At 44.2% G+C, this 19290-nt stretch overlaps 1 protein-coding gene across 3 annotated transcripts in view; it reads right to left on the bottom strand.

Moving 5' to 3' along the window:
* Positions 1 to 19290, bottom strand: part of YPEL2 (yippee like 2) — a 66641-nt gene that overhangs the window by 6126 nt on the left and 41225 nt on the right. For all 3 annotated transcript variants that reach the window (XM_066363134.1, XM_066363136.1, XM_066363135.1), the window contains 2 exons: positions 3578 to 3621; positions 2473 to 2581 (listed from right to left, as the gene is read on the bottom strand). In XM_066363134.1, the coding sequence (XP_066219231.1) occupies positions 2473 to 2581; positions 3578 to 3621 (153 nt within the window). The remainder of the gene's footprint in view (positions 1 to 2472; positions 2582 to 3577; positions 3622 to 19290) is intronic.

Raw genomic sequence — 19290 nt, 5'->3', positions numbered from 1 at the left:
GAGAGAGAGAGAGAGAGAGAGAGAGAGATATGTGTATACAACAGAAAATGTGGTTCAGGAATAAGATCAAATGTTCCATTGTAGTATGTTCAGGGTGTGGAAAGGAAAACACAAAACTTGGGAGAGTGAAAGTGTATCCCTATTAAGTAGAAAATCAAATTAAAAAATCAACAGCCCCCAGGCCACAGAGCATTTGCAAAATGTCACAGCTGGACTCAGTGGACAGAGTACTACAGCTGGAGTCTCCAACATCCTAGACTGAACCGCCCTCTTCTTCCTAGTACCAGAAGCATCACTTAACTGTTTACAATTTATAAAATTGTCAACCTCACAGGATTACTGTGAGGGTCAGAAGAAACAATGGAGAAAAAAGCCTGGAGCGCTGGCCTGGCACACAACAGGTAACCAATTACTATCTGGGGAGACGATGTGTCTCCACGGCCCTGTGCATGCCATTCTGCCTGTCACACCGTCTCATCCATTCCCCAGTGCCTTTCCCCCCTGCTCCAGGCCTGGTACCGCCCTGAGGGCCAGGGCTAGAGCTCTTCACTTTGGTATCCAGAACCAGGGCTTTCAATAAAGCTTTGTCAAAGGTATAAGAATCATTTGACCTGGAGGAGCAAAACCAACCTACTCCGATTTAGCTTCTGTCTGTCATCCAGCACAGCCTGGAAGGACTAAGATAACTAAGAGGCTGGGAAAATGAGAAGGGGCAGAACATTTCTGGATAATTAGCCCAGAACTGTAGAACTTGGGTGGGGGGGGGGGGAGCAGTGGCCATACAGGGGGGCAGATTGGCCAAGGCCTTTCCCAGAAGGCCTAGCTAATCCCTCTCAGCATCATGAAACACAAGGTCTAGCTAGGTGCTGTTCTTTCCATCCTGAACCTTCTGAGGGAGATGCAAGTGCTGCTTCTTATAGGCTCCACCTGCAGCAGGTTTTAAGATGTACATATTTTTAAACTTTATTTAAATGCAAGCATACTTTTATGGCTGGCTTCCATTGTTCAACATCATTTTTTTAATAGACTTCATACTTTTAGAGAGTGTTAGGTTCACATCAAAAATGAAAAGAAGGCCCTGACCGGGCGGTGGCGCAGTGGATAGAGAGTCGGACTGGGATGAGGAAGGACCCAGGTTCGAGACCCCGAGGTCGCCAGCTTGAGCGCGGGCTCATCTGGTTTGAGCAAAAGCTCACCATCTTGAGCCCAAGGTCTCTGGCTCGAGCAAGGGGTTACTCAGTCTGCTGAAGGCCCGCGGTCAAGGCACGTATGAGAAAGCAATCAATGAACAATTAAGGTGTTGCAATGCACAAAGAAAAACTAATGATTGATGCTTCTCATTTCTCCGTTCCTGTCTGTCTCTGACTCTCTCTCTGTCTCTGTAAAAAAAAAAAAAAAAAAAAAGAACAGAAGGCACACAGATTTCCCCTATTCTCCCTGCTCCCCCACACTCGACCTCCCCCTGCCCCACTATCAAGTCCTGAGAGTGGTACATTTGTTACCATCAACAAACCTATATTAGCATGTCATTATCAATCTGCTAGCAGTTTCAACTCCTTAAGGCTCCTTCTGAAGCTACCTAACACAGGTGACATGAGCCAGACCCACTCTGACCCCAGGCAACTGACAGGACACGGAATTTGAGGCATTTTACATGGAATAAATTGCCTTCCCACAGAGGAAGGCTCATTTATCAATTTCCCTACAGTGACAGGGAGCGCAGAGAAAAGCATGTGTCACAGCAGCTGATAATAATAACAACAAGTTTGTTTTCATTGAACATATATACCTCTTCCACCCTGGCAAAGGACTGCTCACTTCCCTAGGTACTAAGAAGACAGGAAAAATAACTGGTGGGTTAAACAATGAAGGGATGAGCGTTCAGTTGGGAAAGTCCGGCCATGACTATATCTGACAGTGGGCATTAACTAACAATGTTCGATGATGCCCAGCACAGGGCCTAGGACCTGAGAGATGCTCTTGGGACATTTATTGGAGCCTCAAAAAGCATGGGCTCTGCAATGAGACCACTACCTGGACTCCTATACCAGCTGAGCCATCTAATAGCTAGACAACATTGTACATACTATTAAATTCCCTGAGCCTCAGTTTCTTCATCAATAAAATAGAGGTCAAAATATACCTACCCTCTGGGGACACTGTGAAGACTAAATAAAATAATGCATGCCTGGAACATAGTGTAAGTGGTCAGAAAATGCTTTTGTGCTGATATTATTATTTTAAATTAAGAGGCAAAGGGGAATCTGTCTATCTCAGGGGCAGGTGTGAGTAGAAAGAGGAGACTACGGTGAAAAGGGAAGCATGCAGGTGGCAAACACAGGAAGGTGCTCTTTGAGCTCAGTTTCCTGTCCTGATCAAGGACAGTCCTGCAGGCCACAGAAAGCTTTCTTACAATGCGGGGCTCTCCATCCCCCCTTCATGGCCCTCTCGCCACCAGACTTCAATACTTACATATTTCCAGCCCAGAGTGGTTTTGCAGTTTTCACAGTAAATGTCTGCGACTGCGTGCAGTCCTGTTAGCAACACTCGCTCTTCCGCAGGCCCACAGCCCACATTAACGCTGTGCCAAGGGACAGAAGGAAAGAGCGAGTAGTCAGTCACATGCTCACCAAGTTGCTCAAGCTGAGCTTTCAGCAAAAAAAATGAGCTGAGTGTGGTGACCTCAAGGGAAGCCAACACTGAGAAGGGCATCGTCTATACCTGAAATCAGTAACAAGCCCCCAAAAGCCACATGAAAAATCTCCATGGAAGTGAATTTCAGGCCTGCAAGTTCTGATTCAATGAGTCTACAAAAAATAGTCTTGAGGGTTGAAACTTTGCTTGGAATTTTTCTAACACATGCTTTTAATCTTGTGATTTTAAGAGGTCAAGCTGATGGCCACACTCTGAAGTCCAAAGCAATGGGCACAGGCCCATCAGAGTTCCTGAGGACTGACTGCCGCCAGAAATGTCAAGCCTGGTGGCCCAGTCGTGCCCCGATCTCAGGGGTCAGTGAGCCCTGGGTATCAAGCCCACCATGCTCCTCCACAGAGCTCACATCAGCTCAAGCTGAACACACTAGATTTCCATTTTCATAGCTCAGCGAGCTTGTGTGAGCATCCCCCTGCTCTCCTGGGGAAGAGGTCACACATGATGTGCCCAGTGAATGACTGAGGGCTCTAGCAGACCGGGCATCCACAGGAGGGGACGGAGAGCATTCCCTCATCAGGCCTTCCCTGCAGCCTCCGGTCCTTCAGCTGACGCTGGTGTCTTCTGTTCATTCTTGTTCTCTTCCCCAGTGACCCGTCTCAGACCTGATTATCAGACCTCCTGCTGAGGTTTTCACAGAAGCAATTCGGCCTCCACAGCTCTCTGAATACAGTGTTTTCAGCCAAAGATGCTGCCAAAAAAACTCCCCAAAGATAACTGACTACCACTTGTGGAAAGTAACACTCCATGGGTGTTTTACTGTGGCACAGAGAGCAGGATTCAGGGCGAATGATTATTGAGTGTTGTTTTTTCCCCACCCCTCAAAATCTGCACCAGAATTGTGAAAACACTGTTCAGAGACACTCACACTGAGTTAAAGAGGTATGCTCGTCCTTGACTTCCTTGGAACGACTGAAATGCAAGAACACAGATCGACAGTTAGAAGTCCCTTTCACCCACCCCTTCAGAAAACCAGCCCAAATCACAATAATCATGAGCTTCCAGGGCTGACCCAGCAAAACAGGCACAATGAGCCAGTTAATAGTCCCGCTGGTGGTGGTTGGGCATTGTGGGAGGAGAAGGCAGAATAAACTGAGCTTCAAAGCCTACGCCAGCCCGCACCTGGACTGCTTTTAACAGCCCAGGTGGGAAGATATGAACAAGACAAACTCTACAGCATCATTCTTGATATCATCTGATACAATGACTCCTCCCGAGATAATTAATCCACACTGGCCTCTCCTGGCCCCACGTGGTTTCAGCCATCTGTGCTGGCCACAGCAGTCCTCGAGTTGGCTAGGGCACGGAAACCAGGGCCAGCACCTTTTCCTCCGCTCGCCTTCTTGGTGCACGGATGGCTGAGACAAGAATAATCCACCAAACCTACCTTCTTCTCACTCGTCGTGCCTTCCTGTAGATCCTAACTGTCAGGACAGTTATCATCCTCCCCAATGGGAGGTCTCCTTTGGAGGTGTGAGCAACTTGATCTCTAGGTCACAAGAATGCTCATTAAGCAGCAATCCCATTTTAACTTCAGCTTAAATATGAGCTTCTTTCTTCCGGCAGGAAGGTGGCAGGAAACAGGAGAAACAGGAGACAGAGCTTGCCATGCAATAGGCCTCCATGTCCATGAACACAGCCCCTACCCGTATTTTCCTCCTCTGGTTACACTGAAATGGCTGGTTGACATGAGCCAGCTGTGTTCTGCATTGTTGCCTGCATTTTTAATGTGGGCTGACAATTGTACCCTGAATTAAATATCCTAATCTGCTCTGAAATCCACTCTAAAAACAAACAAATAATGGGCTCTCCCATGGCTGCTGTTATTCAGTGGCTGGAAAAATCTGGAGATGACTGGTGAACAGATGACCAAAGGGTAGAGGAACCAGACAGGATACAGATCACTACACACGAGACAGGCATTGTCAGAAGCACAGGACTTCAGGGATCAGTGCCGCCAGTCAGAGACAAAGGCAGAACTCCTGACTTGTAAAAAAGCTGTCTTTGGGGCAGCTGAATCATTGGCTGCCTCCAACCTACAGATATACCGGAAGCCGTCACTCCCAGGTGTGGTTGCAGATGTTCCCCAGCTGCTGCTAAAACCAAAGGTATGGAAATATCCTTGGGGAACACAGGAGCTTCCAGACTAGAATTGAGCACAAATGTGACTAGCACAGTCTTGAAACCTGGAACCTGGAAGTCCATGCCAAGTATTTGGATGAGACAATGTCCCAGTGATACAGACCACAGATGTGGCCAACCTGTCAGCTCAACCTTGGAGCACAAAGACACCTAAGCACTGCCAGAGACCACCATCTGGCTCCACCAACCTCTGCAGTCTCTTCTCTTGCTACTTTCCCATTGTAGCCTTTGCTCTAGTCAGGCCGAACCACATGACGTTCTTGGAACTTGCATTTCACCAACTTAATCCACACTGTTCCCTCAAATGGTGAGGCTCTTCACCTACCAATCCTAAATCTCAGCTCAGCTTCCTCTGACCTCCCCAGGAAGAGGTGCCCCGTTGCACCGTTCTTCTGGACTCTCGTTTCCGGTCTGTATTTTCTTTGATTTAAGGAAGGAATTTGGACTAGCTGACCTCCAAGTCCCCTTCCAGCTTCAAAATTATATTCACTTATGCTTCCATCATCCTGCATTATGGACAATCGGGAGTGTCATCCTCTAAAAAATATTTGTCAAGACCTCTAAGTTCAGAACTTAGAAGAAGGTGGTTTTGGGAAAACAAATTCTGGAAGAAAGTAAACAGGAAAATGACATATGAAGCACCATAGCTTCACCATTTATGACAGAAGTCACTTTCTCAAACATTCACAGATCATCTACTATCTGCGAGCCTCAACTGGAAATGCAGGAAGAGAAGCAGCATTCTAAGACTTTTCAGGGCAGTGGTATTACCAAAAAGTATACAAGACAACCCCCAGGGTAGGGTGAAAATACTAGAAATTTCATCTATCTACCATATTTCTCCATGTATAAAATGTTTCCATGTATAAGATGCACCTTAATGTGGGGGTCCAAAGTTAAAAAAACATGTATTACATAAAGTTATTGAACTCAAGTTTTATTCATCATAAAATTTATACAACTCCTCATCACTGTCAAAACTCCCATCCATTAGCTTGTCCTCATCTGTGTTGATGATGAAGCACCGTTTTCATATACTGCCTCCTCCTCAGTTCCATCTATGGCATCTGAAATGCCACAACCACTGTATTAGACCTCAAACTTTTCGATAAAGGGTGCGTCTTATACATGGGGGAATTATCTTTAAAAGTTTCACTAAATAGCCTGACCAGGTGGTGGCACAGTGGATGGAGCGTTGGACTGGGATGAGGAGGACCCAGGTTCGAGACCCCGAGGTTGCCAGCTTGAGTGCGGGCTCATCTGGCTTGAGCAAAAAGCTCAACAGCTTGGACCCAAGGTTGCTGGCTCGAGCAAGGGGTTACTTGGTCTGCTGAAGGCCCGTGGTCAAGGCACATATGAGAAAGCAATCAATGAACAACTAAGATGGCGCAACGCGCAATGAAAAACTGATGATTGATGCTTCTCATCTCTCTCCGTTCCTGTCTGTCTGTCCCTGTCTATCCCTCTCTCTGACTCTGTCTCTGTAAAAAAAAAAAAAAAAAAAAAAGTTTCACTAAATAATCATAAGATATAGATTGCCACTGGGATCTCCCCTGGGCTAGTATGTGCCCTGCGTGTGCCAGTATCTAAAAGGAAGAACGAGGCCCTGACCGGTTGGCTCAGTGGTAGAGCGTCGGCCTGGCGTGCAGAGGTCCCGGGTTCGATTCCTAGCCAGGGCACACAGGAGAAGCACCCATCTGCTTCTCCACCCTCCCCCTCTCCTTCCTCTCTGTCTCTCTCTTCCCCTCCCACAGCGAGGCTCCATTGGAGCAAAGATGGCCCGGGCGCTGGGGATGGCTCCTTGACCTCTGTCCCAGGCGCTAGAGTGGCTCTGGTCACGACAGAGCGACTCCCCGGAGGGGCAGAGCATCGCCCCCTGGTGGGCGTGCCAGGTGGATCCCGGTCGGGCACATGCGGGAGTCTGTCTGACTGTCTCTCCCCATTTCCAGCTTCAGATAAATACAAAAAAAAAAAAAAAAAAAAAAAAGAAAAGAAATAAAAGGAAGAACAAGGCTCTCGCTATGTGTGTGGGTGGGGTGCCCTTCTGCCTTTGCTTTCAGCATATCACGAACACCATTACTGCTCGGCTATAGGACCTCGATAATGAGACTGATCTCATAAATCTTTAAACAGTAGGATCCTTGCAATTTTTTATAATGGGACAAAGGACCAAAAGAGGTTCACTTACATCAAAGAACTTAAACATATAAAGATAAGTTAATCAGCCTGACCTGTGGTGGCGCAGTGGATAAAGCGTCGACCTGGAAATGCTGAGGTCGCCAGTTCGAAACCCTGGGCTTGCCTGGTCAAGGCACATATGGGAGTTGATGCTTCTAGCTCCTCCCCTCCCCCTTCTCTCTCTCTGTCTCTCCTCTCTCTCTCTCTGTCTCTCCCTCTCCTCTCTAAAATAAATTTTAAAAAAAAATTTTTTTAATTTATAAAATTAAAAAAAAAAAAAAGATAAGTTAATCATTTCTCTTTGGCAAAGAGATCAGCATTCCAAACTAGCTGGCCTTTGTGGTAAAAAGTAAGCTATTTTGCGGCCTGACCTGTGGTGGCGCAGTGGATAAAGCGTCGACCTGGAAATGCTGAGGTCGCCGGTTCAAAACCCTGGGCTTGCCTGGTCAAGGCACATATGGGAGTTGATGCTTCCAGCTCCTCCCCCCTTCTCTCTCTCTGTCTCTCTCTCCTCTCTCTCCCTCTCTGTCTCTCTCCTCTCTAAAAATAAATAAAGTAAAAAAAAAAAATCTTTAAAAATAAATAAATAAATAAATAAAAAGTAAGCTATTTTGCAATATATTCCAAAAACAGAAACACACTAAATCTGTCCCTTTCGAAGAAGACATTTTAACAGGGAATGGAAATATAATTTCTTTTCAAAAGAAACTGGCGTAGGGAACGTGTGGTGCAGTGTACAGAGGATATATTATGGAATGGCACCCAAAACCTATGTGACTTTATTAACCAAGCTCACCCCAATAAAGTCAACTTAATAAATAAGTAAGTTAAAAAGAAACTTCTGCTATGGAGAGAACTGATATTTGGAAATATTTTTATTTTATATGATCTTTGTAGTTTAAAATTGCTATGCCTATACAAAAATTAATTCAAAATGAATGATATTTAGAAGAAAATGCAGGAGAAGATCTTTGTGACTCTATGTTAGAAAAGAGTTCTTAGCCATTACTCCGGAAACATAATTCATTTCTAAAAACTCCTAAACTGAACTTCATCAGAAATTTCTAGTTTTGCTCTGAAAAAGATACTTTAAGAGAATGAAAAAATAAGATGGGAGTAAATATCTGCAAATCATATATCTGACAAAGGACATGTATCTAGAATATATATATAAAGAACACTCAAAACTCAATGATGAGAAAATGGGCAAAAGATTTGAACAGACTCCAACAAAGACAGATGGCAAACAGGCCCATGAAAAGATGCTCAACATCACTAGTCATTAAGGGAAACGCAGATTAAAAACACAATGAGCTATTACTACATACATATTAGAATGGTTCATTTCTTTTTTAAATGACAAAGCCAAGTGCTGTTAAGAATGTGCAGGGGGGGAGGAAGGAGGGAGAGGGGAATGGGGAGGGGAGGGGCACAAAGAAAACTAGATAGAAGGTGATGGAGGACAATCTGACTTTGGGTGATGGGTATGCAACATAATTGAAGGACAAGATAACCTGGACATGTTTTCTTTGAATATATGTACCCTGATTTATTGATGTCACCCCATTAAAATTAATAAAAATTTATTTATTTTAAAAAAAAAAGAATGTGCAGCAACTGGAATTCACCTACATTGTAAAATGGCACGGTCACTTTGGGCAAGAGTTTGGCAGTTTCGTTTAGTCATGCGAAATGGAAACCTATGTTTACACAAAACCTGTTCGGGAATGTTTTTAGCAGCTTTATTCATAATTGTACAAAAGTGGCAACAATCTAAATGTCTCTCACTTGGTGGCTGAATAAACTGGTACATCTGTATAACAGGACTCTGACACAGAACAACGTGGATGGATCTGAAACGCATTAGGCTGTGATCAGTGGCTGCCGCAGGTTACGGGAAAGGGGAAAATTGAACTACAAAGGGCTAACAGGGGTGATGGAGTTGTTCTCATATCCGGATTGTGGAGGAGGTTACAAGACTATGTATTTGTCAAAACTCATAGGGCCATATACCAAAGCGTGAATTTTACTGTGTGTGGAACTAGAAATATTTTTTTTCTTAAAATTCAGTAAAAAATTTTTAAATTACCTGTATCTGTACACTGTATCCCTATATTTGTGCAATTAAGCATTGTAAATAATTTCCTTATTTATTTAAAAGAACTCCAAAGAAAGAGGGTCAGCGGGATTAGTAGCCTTGTTAAAAACTAGTGCTATTCTGAAACAAACAAACAAAAACTTCTTTTCTGAAAATTTGCAAGAGCAAATGGAAAGTGCAGCAAAGACCTTTGTGTAAGGGGTGGATGGGTGGGAAAATGGGAATCATGATTTTTGTAAGCATAAAGATGTTCCTCGTGCTCCGTTTGCATCTCCTTTTCTTTGTAAATGTTCAGTGATGGAAACTTAAAGTGAAAAATATTTTATATTTTTATTATATGTTTATAAAGTATATATTACATAGCAGCGCATATACACCATTTATCAGTATATGTATTAGGAGTACATGCTCAAGCATTTGACTAATAGGAGTATGTGATTGTAAAAGTTTGGAGGCCACTGCTCCGGGGGTTCTAGGGTTTGGCCTAAGAGGGACTTTCTCTAGCCTGACCCAGATTGGAATTCCTCGAAAGCGGGGCTTGGGGAGGACACATGGCAGAGAAGAAGTCCAGCCAGGCCCGGAGGCACCTCACAGGGCCACTTTGGTTCTTGCAGGCTGGTTCTATGAGTGTGCTGGCAGAGGCCTGCGTTCTGCAGGAGGGCGCCGAACCCCAGCGGGGCTCCTACAGCAGTGTCTACTCCGGCGCCCCTGAGCGAGTGTCTGCAAACCTGTTTCCGCATCCTGGCACTCAGGAGCAGCTGGATTTCACGGGGCAGAGCTCTCCCACCATTGCTTTCACATTGGGGTCCCTGCCAAGTTAACAGTTACGATGGGAAAAACAGCAACTGAGAACAACAGGCATCTTGCAAACAGACACAGACAAGAATAGCTCCGCTGGGTCACTGTATCCTGTGGGGCCCGGCCCAGCCTGGCGCAACCAGGCACAGCCTGGCACTCTCTGGAGTGAGGGTGGTACCGAAGGTGGGGAGACTGCGAGGAGGCTGAGGAAGCAATCCGAAGGAGGCAAACAGACTCTCAGCCAGGAGATCCCAACCGGACTGCCAGGCACATCTGTTTGCTGTCACTCCTGCCAGGCAACAAGGCTGGCTTTTTCCATGTTGTGTGTCAACCAAGGCTGGTATTCAAGGCTCCAGGAAGGGGTGGGGTTTTTTTTTGTTTGTTTTATTTTGTTTGTTTTTTAATTACACAAAACTTTTCTTCTGTCCTTTATAGGAAAATAATCATTTCAGGCCCAGCCTTTCCAGTCAGTTCAAGGGAACGGGAAGGGCTTTGAGTTTCCTGTTTAGTAGCCAAAACCACTGACTTCTGGCCCCTTTGAGAGTCTGGAAGACAGCAGTTTCTTTAAAAGTAGGAGGACCATTGGAAAATGAATATTTTTGGGGAGGGGAGGAAGGTGGCAACAGAGCAAATATGTGGGTTCCTTCCCTTTGGAGACAGGCACAGGTCCTCACCCCGGAGTCCTATGTGCCTGAACAGACTCAGGCATAAAGCAGAGCCTCTCAAACATAGACCCCCTTCTCCCACTTGGAAGTCCACCATTTTCAGCTGAGCACAAGCCTCAAGCCTGGAGCCTCAGGAGATGCAGCGAGAGAGGGAGGCAGAGGCCCACCTGGGAGTGAGGTGTGTATCTACGTGTGTTTAGACCTAGTCCTGGCACCAGAAATTCAGGATCAAATTCTGGTTTTGCGACTTCAACTTACTAGCTACTATATCCTTTACATCTGTAGACAGAACCCATGTCTGTTCATTGGGCTGTTGAGAATAGTCAGTAAAACAAGGTACCATATTTCCCCATGTATAAGATGCACCTTTTTTCGAAAATTTTGGGGTCTAAAAACTGGGTGTTGTACAGTGGTTGAAGATATTTTTATTTGCATTTCCTGCTTTTTTCATGCTGCATTTTTTTTTTTTTTTTTTTTACAGAGACAGAAAGACAGAGAGAGGGATAGACAGACAGGAACAGAGAGATGAGAAGCATCAATCATCAGTTTTTCGTTGTGACACCTTAGTTGTTCATTGATTGCTTTCTCATATGTGCCTTGACCGTGGGGCTACAGCAGACCAAGTGACCTCTTGTTTGAGCCAGCAACCTTGGGTCCAAGCTGGTTAGCTTTGCTCAAACCAGATGAGCCTGCACTCAAGCTGGCGACCTCAAGGTCTCGAACCTGGGTCCTCCGCATCCCAGTCCGATGCTCTATCCACTGCGCCACCGCCTGGTCATGCTTTTTGTACTTGTTTTTGCGCTCACTGTTGAAAGTGATTCATCATCAGACACAGATGAGGACCAGCTAATGGATGGGAGTTTTGACAGTGATGAGGAGTTGTATAAATTTTATGATGAGTAAAACTTGAGTTCAATAACTTTAAGTCATACATCTTTTTTCAAAATTCGGGCCCCAAAATTAAGGTGTGTCTTATGCATGGGGAAATAAGGTAACTGAAGTGCACAGTAAAAAGGTCAGTTCCCTACCTTTCCTCTTTGGCCTTCTGGAGAGGAGAAATGAAAAGGCTGTTTCTAACCTATCTGGTTCTTCAACATCCTTTTCTTTGGTGATTCTGGTCTCCCCCTTTCTCTCCTATTATGAAAAAAGGCAAGTCTTTCACTCTTTGTAACTCAATGTCTCCATAAAAATGGAGAAATAGGACTGAAGCTCCCCATGGCCCTCTCTCCTCATAATCTTCTGGGAACCCTTTAAAGCACTTGGTACCTGCTTCTCCAGCCTGCCATCCACAGGCACAGTTTTAATTACATGGACTTCATAGAGGCAGACTGGCACTGGATGGGGCAGCTCAGCTGGTTAAAGTGTTGTCCCGATACATCAAGGTTGTGGGTTCGATCCCCAATCAGGGCACATATAAGAATCAAGCAATGGGCCTGACCTGTGGTGGTGCAGTGGATACGGCGTCGACCTGGAAATGCTGAGGTCGCCGGTTTGAAACCCTGGGCTTGCCTGGTCAAGGCACATATGGGAGTTGATGCTTCCAGCTCCTCCCCCTTCTCTCTCTCTGTCTCTCTCTCCTCTCTCTCCCTCTCTGTCTCTCTCTCCTCTCTAAAAAAAAAAAAAAAAAATGAAGAATCAAGCAATGAATGCATAAATAAGTGAACAACAAATCAATTTCTCTCCTTCTCTACCTCTCCCTCTAAAATCAATCAATAAAAATTTTAAATAAAATAGGCAAACTGACAGAGTTTCAGCCCTGGCTTTGGCCATATACTAGCTATGTTACTAACTTGACCAAATCAATTAACTTCTCTAAGCCTCAATTTCCTAATCTATAAGATGGGCACAAAATTGTATTCATACTCGCACCAGATCGGTACACAAAAAAGATGTGTAGAAAGAAAGCGCTTCCTAAACTTCAAGGCATTATATAAACTTTGCTGCTGTTATGAATTCATTATATAACTATAAAAGAACTTATTGGCACAAACATAAAGCTGTTTTGTGTAACTGAAATGTAATTCAAATTACTATAAAAGTTCCCTTTTTAAAGTACACAATTCAGTGGCTCTTGGTATAGTCACATGGTTGTGCAACCATCACCACTCTTTAATTTACACCCCTTAAAATAAACTCAGATCATTAGCAGTCACCTTCCATTTTCCTTGCCCCTAGCCCCTAGCTTTCTGTCTCTAGGGATTTGCTCAAGCTATTATATGCTATGCTACACTAGACTGGACTAGACTATATACCATCTCAGTGACAAGGTAGCGTAAGTGTTAGGTAGAGATAAAAAAGAAGATTAGTAAAACCCCTGCCCCAGCATGTCAGCTAAACGCCCCAGTACAACAGAGCTGACGAAGGCTGGGGAGGGTCAGGCCAGGTTTTGTTCCTTTCGCATTCTTTCCTCCATCCACAGTTAGACCTGGTGGAGTTTCCTATTTAGGGTCAATGTAAGTCACATGCTCCATTCCAAAGAGCTGAAAACCCAAGCAAAATAATACTGGATCCTGTTTGGATTTTACCCTGAGGAAGCATATGGAGAAAGTGGAAAGGGTGATAATAAAGAACAATGAAAATTATGAAAACTTCCAGAATTAGAACTCAAACACAGCTTAAAAAAAGAAACTGACCATTTAGCTAAGAGGAAAAAAGACTAAAGGGGATTTCTTACATCTTCTCTGCAGTAAGAACAAGAGGAAATGGACTTAGATGGAAATAAGAGAACTGGGTTGATTATGAGGGAGAATTTCCTGACTCTATGACTTCCACACTAGGACACAGGTCACCAAGAAAGATTAGGAAAGGACAAGGCTATCTGTGTGTGTTTATGGTCTACAAAAAGCTTTCACATACCTGTGGAAAAACTTTGAATGGGGTAAAAGGCCGTGTGTGCCGCCTCAGGGCAGAAGCGTGGCCTCCTACAGCCCTCTCCCCTTGGCTTTGTGCTCTGGTAGGTTCCAGTTCAACCTCACATTCCCTGAACAGATGAAGGGAGGGGCAGGGAAGGGACTGGCTCTAGACGAAGAAATAGCTGCTGTACGAAGTCATAGAATTCCAAGGGCATGGGAGCATACCCGTTAGGAGAAACAACATCAAATGCCAAAGAAACAAAAGGTGGTGAGGGGTGTGGATGCCACATTTTATTGTCGAAAGGGGAGATTCTGGGATCTATGTCATTTAATATCAGACCTTTCCAATTCACCTTCCGGTGGACCTACATGAAACGGCTGTTTTTAGGGATGGACCTAGAATAAAGAAATGGAATGGAGAAAGATCCTGCAAGCTCTGCTCCCTTGTGGTGTCACGCCTGCCTGATGTGTAGTGGAAAAGATGCAGGCTTTGGAGCTAGGGAGGCCTTGGACACAGCCCTTCCTAGTTGTGTAACCTTGGGCAAGACACTTTCTGAGCCTCAAGGTCCCATGCACAAAAGGGAGAAACATAATACCTATTCCAAAGGGATACTGTGAATATTAAATGAATGCCTGAACATAAAATACAGTACCTGGCTCATAGAAAGTATTTATTTAATAAATGTTTGTTTCCTTTCATACCACCACAAGCTTCCAGGATTTAAAAGGGGAGCTGTATGTATGTCTAGCCTGGAAGGGCTGGGCCGTCTTACCAGAGCTTCCCTAGACCCTTCTCTACACCCCTCCCTGGCCACAGACCGCCAAAGCTCCTCTCTCACCCCACCCCCAACCCCAGCGGTACTGAGGGCCTCAGATGTGGCTTAGGGCCATGTGGTTGCTCTCTGATGAACCAAGAGTGCAGATAGGCTCTCCGGTCTGTGGCAAACGGTTAGAACAGTAGGTGCCAATATAAACATACAGCCAGTGGGAAAACAGATGCTACCAGCTCTCAACATCCTGCACTCCCTCTTTGCTCTCAGTAGAGTAGCACAGAAAATATGCTTTCTCCAGGAGGACAAAGAGCAGAGATCCCAGGACCACACCAGCCCTATCCTCTAAAGAGGAAAGCCTGATGTGTCGCCCTCCTTGGTCTCTTCAGGGAGATGTTTTCTGATTTAGAGAGCAGAGGTGGTGGGATCAGTATGTAATGGCAACAAGCTGGGCCTTCTTAGTTCAATGCAAATAAAAAACTAAAATGTAAAGGGAGCTGAAATAATGGCACTCAAATTTTTTCAAAACCATCAGGCCTTTGGAAACAATTCACTATGAGCTACTGAAGTAAAAAAGATAATACAAATGGCCCTAGCGGTTGGCTCAGCGGTAGAGCATTGGCCCAGCATGTCGAAGTCACGGGTTCAATTTCTGGTCAGAGCACACAGAAGTGCCCATCTACTTCTCCACCCTTCCCCCTCTCCTTTCTTTTTATCTCTCTCTTCTCTTCCCACAGCCAAGGCTCCAATGGAGCAAAAGTTGGCCCGGGCGCTGAGGATGACTCCATGGCCTCTGCCTCAGGTGCTAGAATGGCTCTGGTTGCAATGGAGCAGCTGCCTACATGGGCAGAGCATCGCCCCCTAGTGGGCTTGCTGGGTGGATCCGGTTGGGCACATATGGGAGTCTGTCTGTCTGCCTCCTCACTTCTCACTTCAGAAAAAAAAAACCCAAAACAAAACAATAAAAAGATAATACAAATGAATGTACCAAGGAAGGACAAATATCAGTTTCTCAGCTTTATGTTTCAATCTACACCTGTGTTTCCAAAGTCAACTGGACATTGGCAAAAGAAAACGTCCTTACACGACAAAGAATGTCTCTTAAGTCAGTTGGCAAAGCCTACAAACTCTCCAGGAAAGTCTTCCCCTGCCACTGCCCCAGGCAAAAAAGCCAGAAAGGGCTTCCCTCCAAGACTGAAGCTATGAGGGGATTGCTTTTTAATTATTTTCTCGTGACAGAAAATGATTTGCCTTTGGGTGATTGGGCACACAATGCAATTAACAGTTCAAATACTATACAGATGTTCACCTGAAACCTGTGTGCTCTTACTGATCAATGTCACCCATTAAATTTAATTTCTTAAAAAAAAAAAAAGTTAGGATCAAGTTGTTTGGGTCTTAAATGTCAATATTATAAGATCCAGAGAGATAGATAGATAGAATTTGAGCTACCAAAGTCTTTATCTATGAACTAGACCTCTGGGGTATGGGTACTATTGTTTCGAAGAGAAATGAATACTTTCTGATATAAAAGAATGTGACAGCTGTAGCTATATTATCAAGGTTCCAAGAACGGTGGGTGAGACACAAAGCTCTGTGGTTGTGCTTCTGTCTACCAGAATGATGGCTAAATATACATGTACTTGCTCTAAAAAAATTTTTTTTTCTAACTAGCAATCCCTATAGTGATATTGGGGAGATTTTATAGATGAGATTGAGGTGACTCATTAAATTGTGAAGCAACAGTAATAATGGCTCCCATTTATATAGTGCTTTCTATAGGCTAGGCAGGATTCAAACTGTTTTATATAGCCTGACCTATGGTGGCGCAGTGGATAAAGCGTCGACCTGGAAATGCTGAGGTCGCCGGTTCGAAACCCTGGGCTTGCCTGGTCAAGGCACATATGGGAGTTGATGCTTCCTGCTCCTCCCCCCTATTCTCTCTCTCCTCTCTCTCTCTCCCCCTCTCTCTCTCCTTTCTAAAATGAATAAATAAAAAAACTGTTTTATATAAGCCAACTCATTTAATCCTTTTAACAATCTAATGAGGTAGGTATAATCATTGTCTGCATTTTGCAGATGAGAAACATAAGGCAGAGAGGGTAAGACGTGTGCCCAAAGTCAAACAACTAATACATGACAGAGACCTGGGTGGGCTGGTTTCAAAGTCTAGGGCAGAGCTATGATGGGTTAACAAGGGTATTGTCCAAGTGACCTCTAAAAGAAAGGAGCCTGATGCAATACTATAGACTAATACTGACTCTTATAGGTATAAGGCATCAGAATGTACAAAGCACTTTCACATACATTAAATGAATCAACCTCCAAAACAATAGAGAAGGAAACTGAATCCCAGGGCTGCTCAAGTGACTTACCCAGTTGTACACAGCCTGTAAGTCAAGGTCAGAACTTAAGCCTACGGCTTTTGACTTCAGGCCTGAAAATTTTTCAAGAGTACGTCCACTTGGAAAATCTGTCTCCTTGATGAAGAAGGATGGATCAAGCTGTCAAAACTGATGAAAATCTCTTAGGCTACTCAACTTCCTCTGCTCTGATTCCGTATTTACTTAGCAACTGCCTAAATCTAATTCTCTTGCTCAAGTGGATTTACCTTCAAGGAAGATAACACGCAGTTTGAGCTCTCAGGATTATTTGTTCCACTGTAAATTAATAAATTAGAATTCTGGTCTACCAATTAGCTTCCTGTGAGATGCGTAAGGGTGAATCGCTCCACCGGACCTTGGTCACTCTTGAGTGAATGGATAAAATTAAATTTGTAAACCTACAATGCTTAAGACTGACTGAGGAGCACCAAGGGATGTTCTCTGCATCCCAGCCTAAAAACAGCCTTCCCGGCTCATTACTGAATGAATGATTCTTAGTTTACAAACCCATGGGGGAAAAAGTAATTAAAAAGCAAAGGAACCCCTTAAAATTCCTTCTTTTTTGGCACCTGAATTTCATGGCAAGGACTGAGCAGAGAACCCAGAAGAATGCTTGGGAAGACTGTAAAAGAGAAATACTTAACTAATTGCAGTCTGCAGGAATTTCATGCAGTGGAGTATAGTGGACTATCCCCAAACAAAACAAAATACGCATATGGCTTTATCTAGTTTTAACTTCATAGGCTGAGATGTGAAGACGCTCCAAAGGCCAACTGCTCACCTGATGCATTCGCCTCATCCATATTTCTACCAAACCTCTGCTTAAATAATTTCAGAGATAACTACCAGTCGCTCTGACAGTACCAAATTTCCTTATCAGCTGAATGAACCATGTCTCCTGAGAGCTCCCTGAATCCTCCTTCTTTAATGCCAAAGAGCACTTGAAGCTATAGCTTTAATGCTGTTATATTGCCCACATCAAGGTTTTCATCTATGGGATAAACTTCTCCCAGCTTAGTGCCTTGGTATAATGAAAGAATTAAGAAGTTGGATGAACTAGACTGAATTCCCTGTGCTGGCACGTTCTGTACCATGTATTCTTGCATATGTTCACCTCTCTGTTCTCAAGTTCCCCATCTGCCAAATGGGATAATAATGCCCACCTCACAGGTAGTAAAATGTCTCAATAAAGGGCAGTACTCTTCCTTCTAAGAGTTTCTTCCAAGTTCCCATGTATGGCATGGTTTCACTCTCACCAAGTTTAGCACGATCTCCTAACCTGATTTTGCATTTCATACTAAGTATTCTCTAAATACTTTCAACACTTTCCTCTCCTGGAAATGCTAACCAAAGCACAAGGCCTTCCTTAAACAACTGGGCCTGAGGCTGCACATACAAACTAACGTAGGCTCATTATTGTGCTCTCTCCACTGTGGCAGGTGTCCAGCATCCAGTGAGCATGTTAGCATGTGTCTACATTTAACCTCTGTACTCATATACTCCCAGGGACTGGGTTTAGGAGTAGTTATAAAGGAAGAGCCAATGTTACTTAAAAGGTTCATGGCCTGATCTGTGGTGGCGCAGTGGGATAAAGTGTCAACCTGGAACGCTGAAGTCGCCTGTTTGATACCCTGGGCTTGCCTGGTCAAGGCACATATGGGAGTTGATGCTTCCTGCTCCTCCCCCTTTCTCTCTCTCTCTCTCAAAATTGAATAAATAAAATTAAAAAAATAAAAAATAAAATAAAATAAAAAATGGTTCATGATGTAAGGGTCATGATGGGGCTTAAAGAAATCACAGCCAAAGAGCTCTTAAAAAAGGGACATGCACATATAAAGGTTAGAACGATTTCTGCCAAAGCGCAAAAGCTAGGTAGGCATTGGTAATTGTTGGTATTCCCTTTAGAAGCATAATATGACTGGGTTGGAATAACTAGCCCGCACGCTGCTGGCCTGTTAAGCAAAGCTATATCGTCTGCCTCCAACTAGCATGATGTCCTTGGGCAGATCCCTGATCCTCTGAGCTGGGAGTTGTGTTGTCTGTGAAATGAAGGGGTTGAGTCAGGTCTCTTAGCAGGGTGAACATTTTGTGTGTCTCTAGTCTCTAAGAGAGAATACGTCTCACACATTAAACAAACATTTCTGACTCAGAGTTAGACCTCTTCCCTTGTGTTTTTAAACTTCCTGTTTATCTGCATTAAAGGTCTTTTCTACTCATCAGCTGACCTATTTTATCTGATAACTTCACCCTGAGACTCCATCCTCAAGACAGACACTTAAGCCCCGTTCACATGTTCGGGCGCTCCACCCTCTCCCCGGCCAATGCAAAAGTCTCAGGCCCGTCGCAAACTATCAGGGCCTGGAAAATCATCTCCCAGACAAAAACCTCTGTGTTACACTAAAGTAGCCTATGACAGTAGAAGATTGCAGGGGGGAATCTAATGGCTGATTACAAGGGTATGGCTGAGAATCCTGTGGTGTGGCCATGTGAAGGAACACTGTGCCTCCATCATTTTAAATCAACAAATCAAAGAGCACCTATGTCACCAATTTTGCTGGGCACCATGGAAAATACAGCAAGTCAGTTCTGCCCTGAAGGTGCTTACAATCTAGCTAACTAGAAAACAGGACTATAATACATAAGTATGAAACAATGTACGTTGCTACAATACACTGTGGAGGTTAAGAGAATTCT

Source organism: Saccopteryx leptura, chromosome 2, assembly GCF_036850995.1.
Source record: "Saccopteryx leptura isolate mSacLep1 chromosome 2, mSacLep1_pri_phased_curated, whole genome shotgun sequence".
Lineage (NCBI taxonomy): Eukaryota > Metazoa > Chordata > Mammalia > Chiroptera > Emballonuridae > Saccopteryx > Saccopteryx leptura.
The sequence above is the reverse complement of the archived record's forward strand: the minus strand, read 5'-3'. Positions and strand labels throughout refer to the sequence as shown.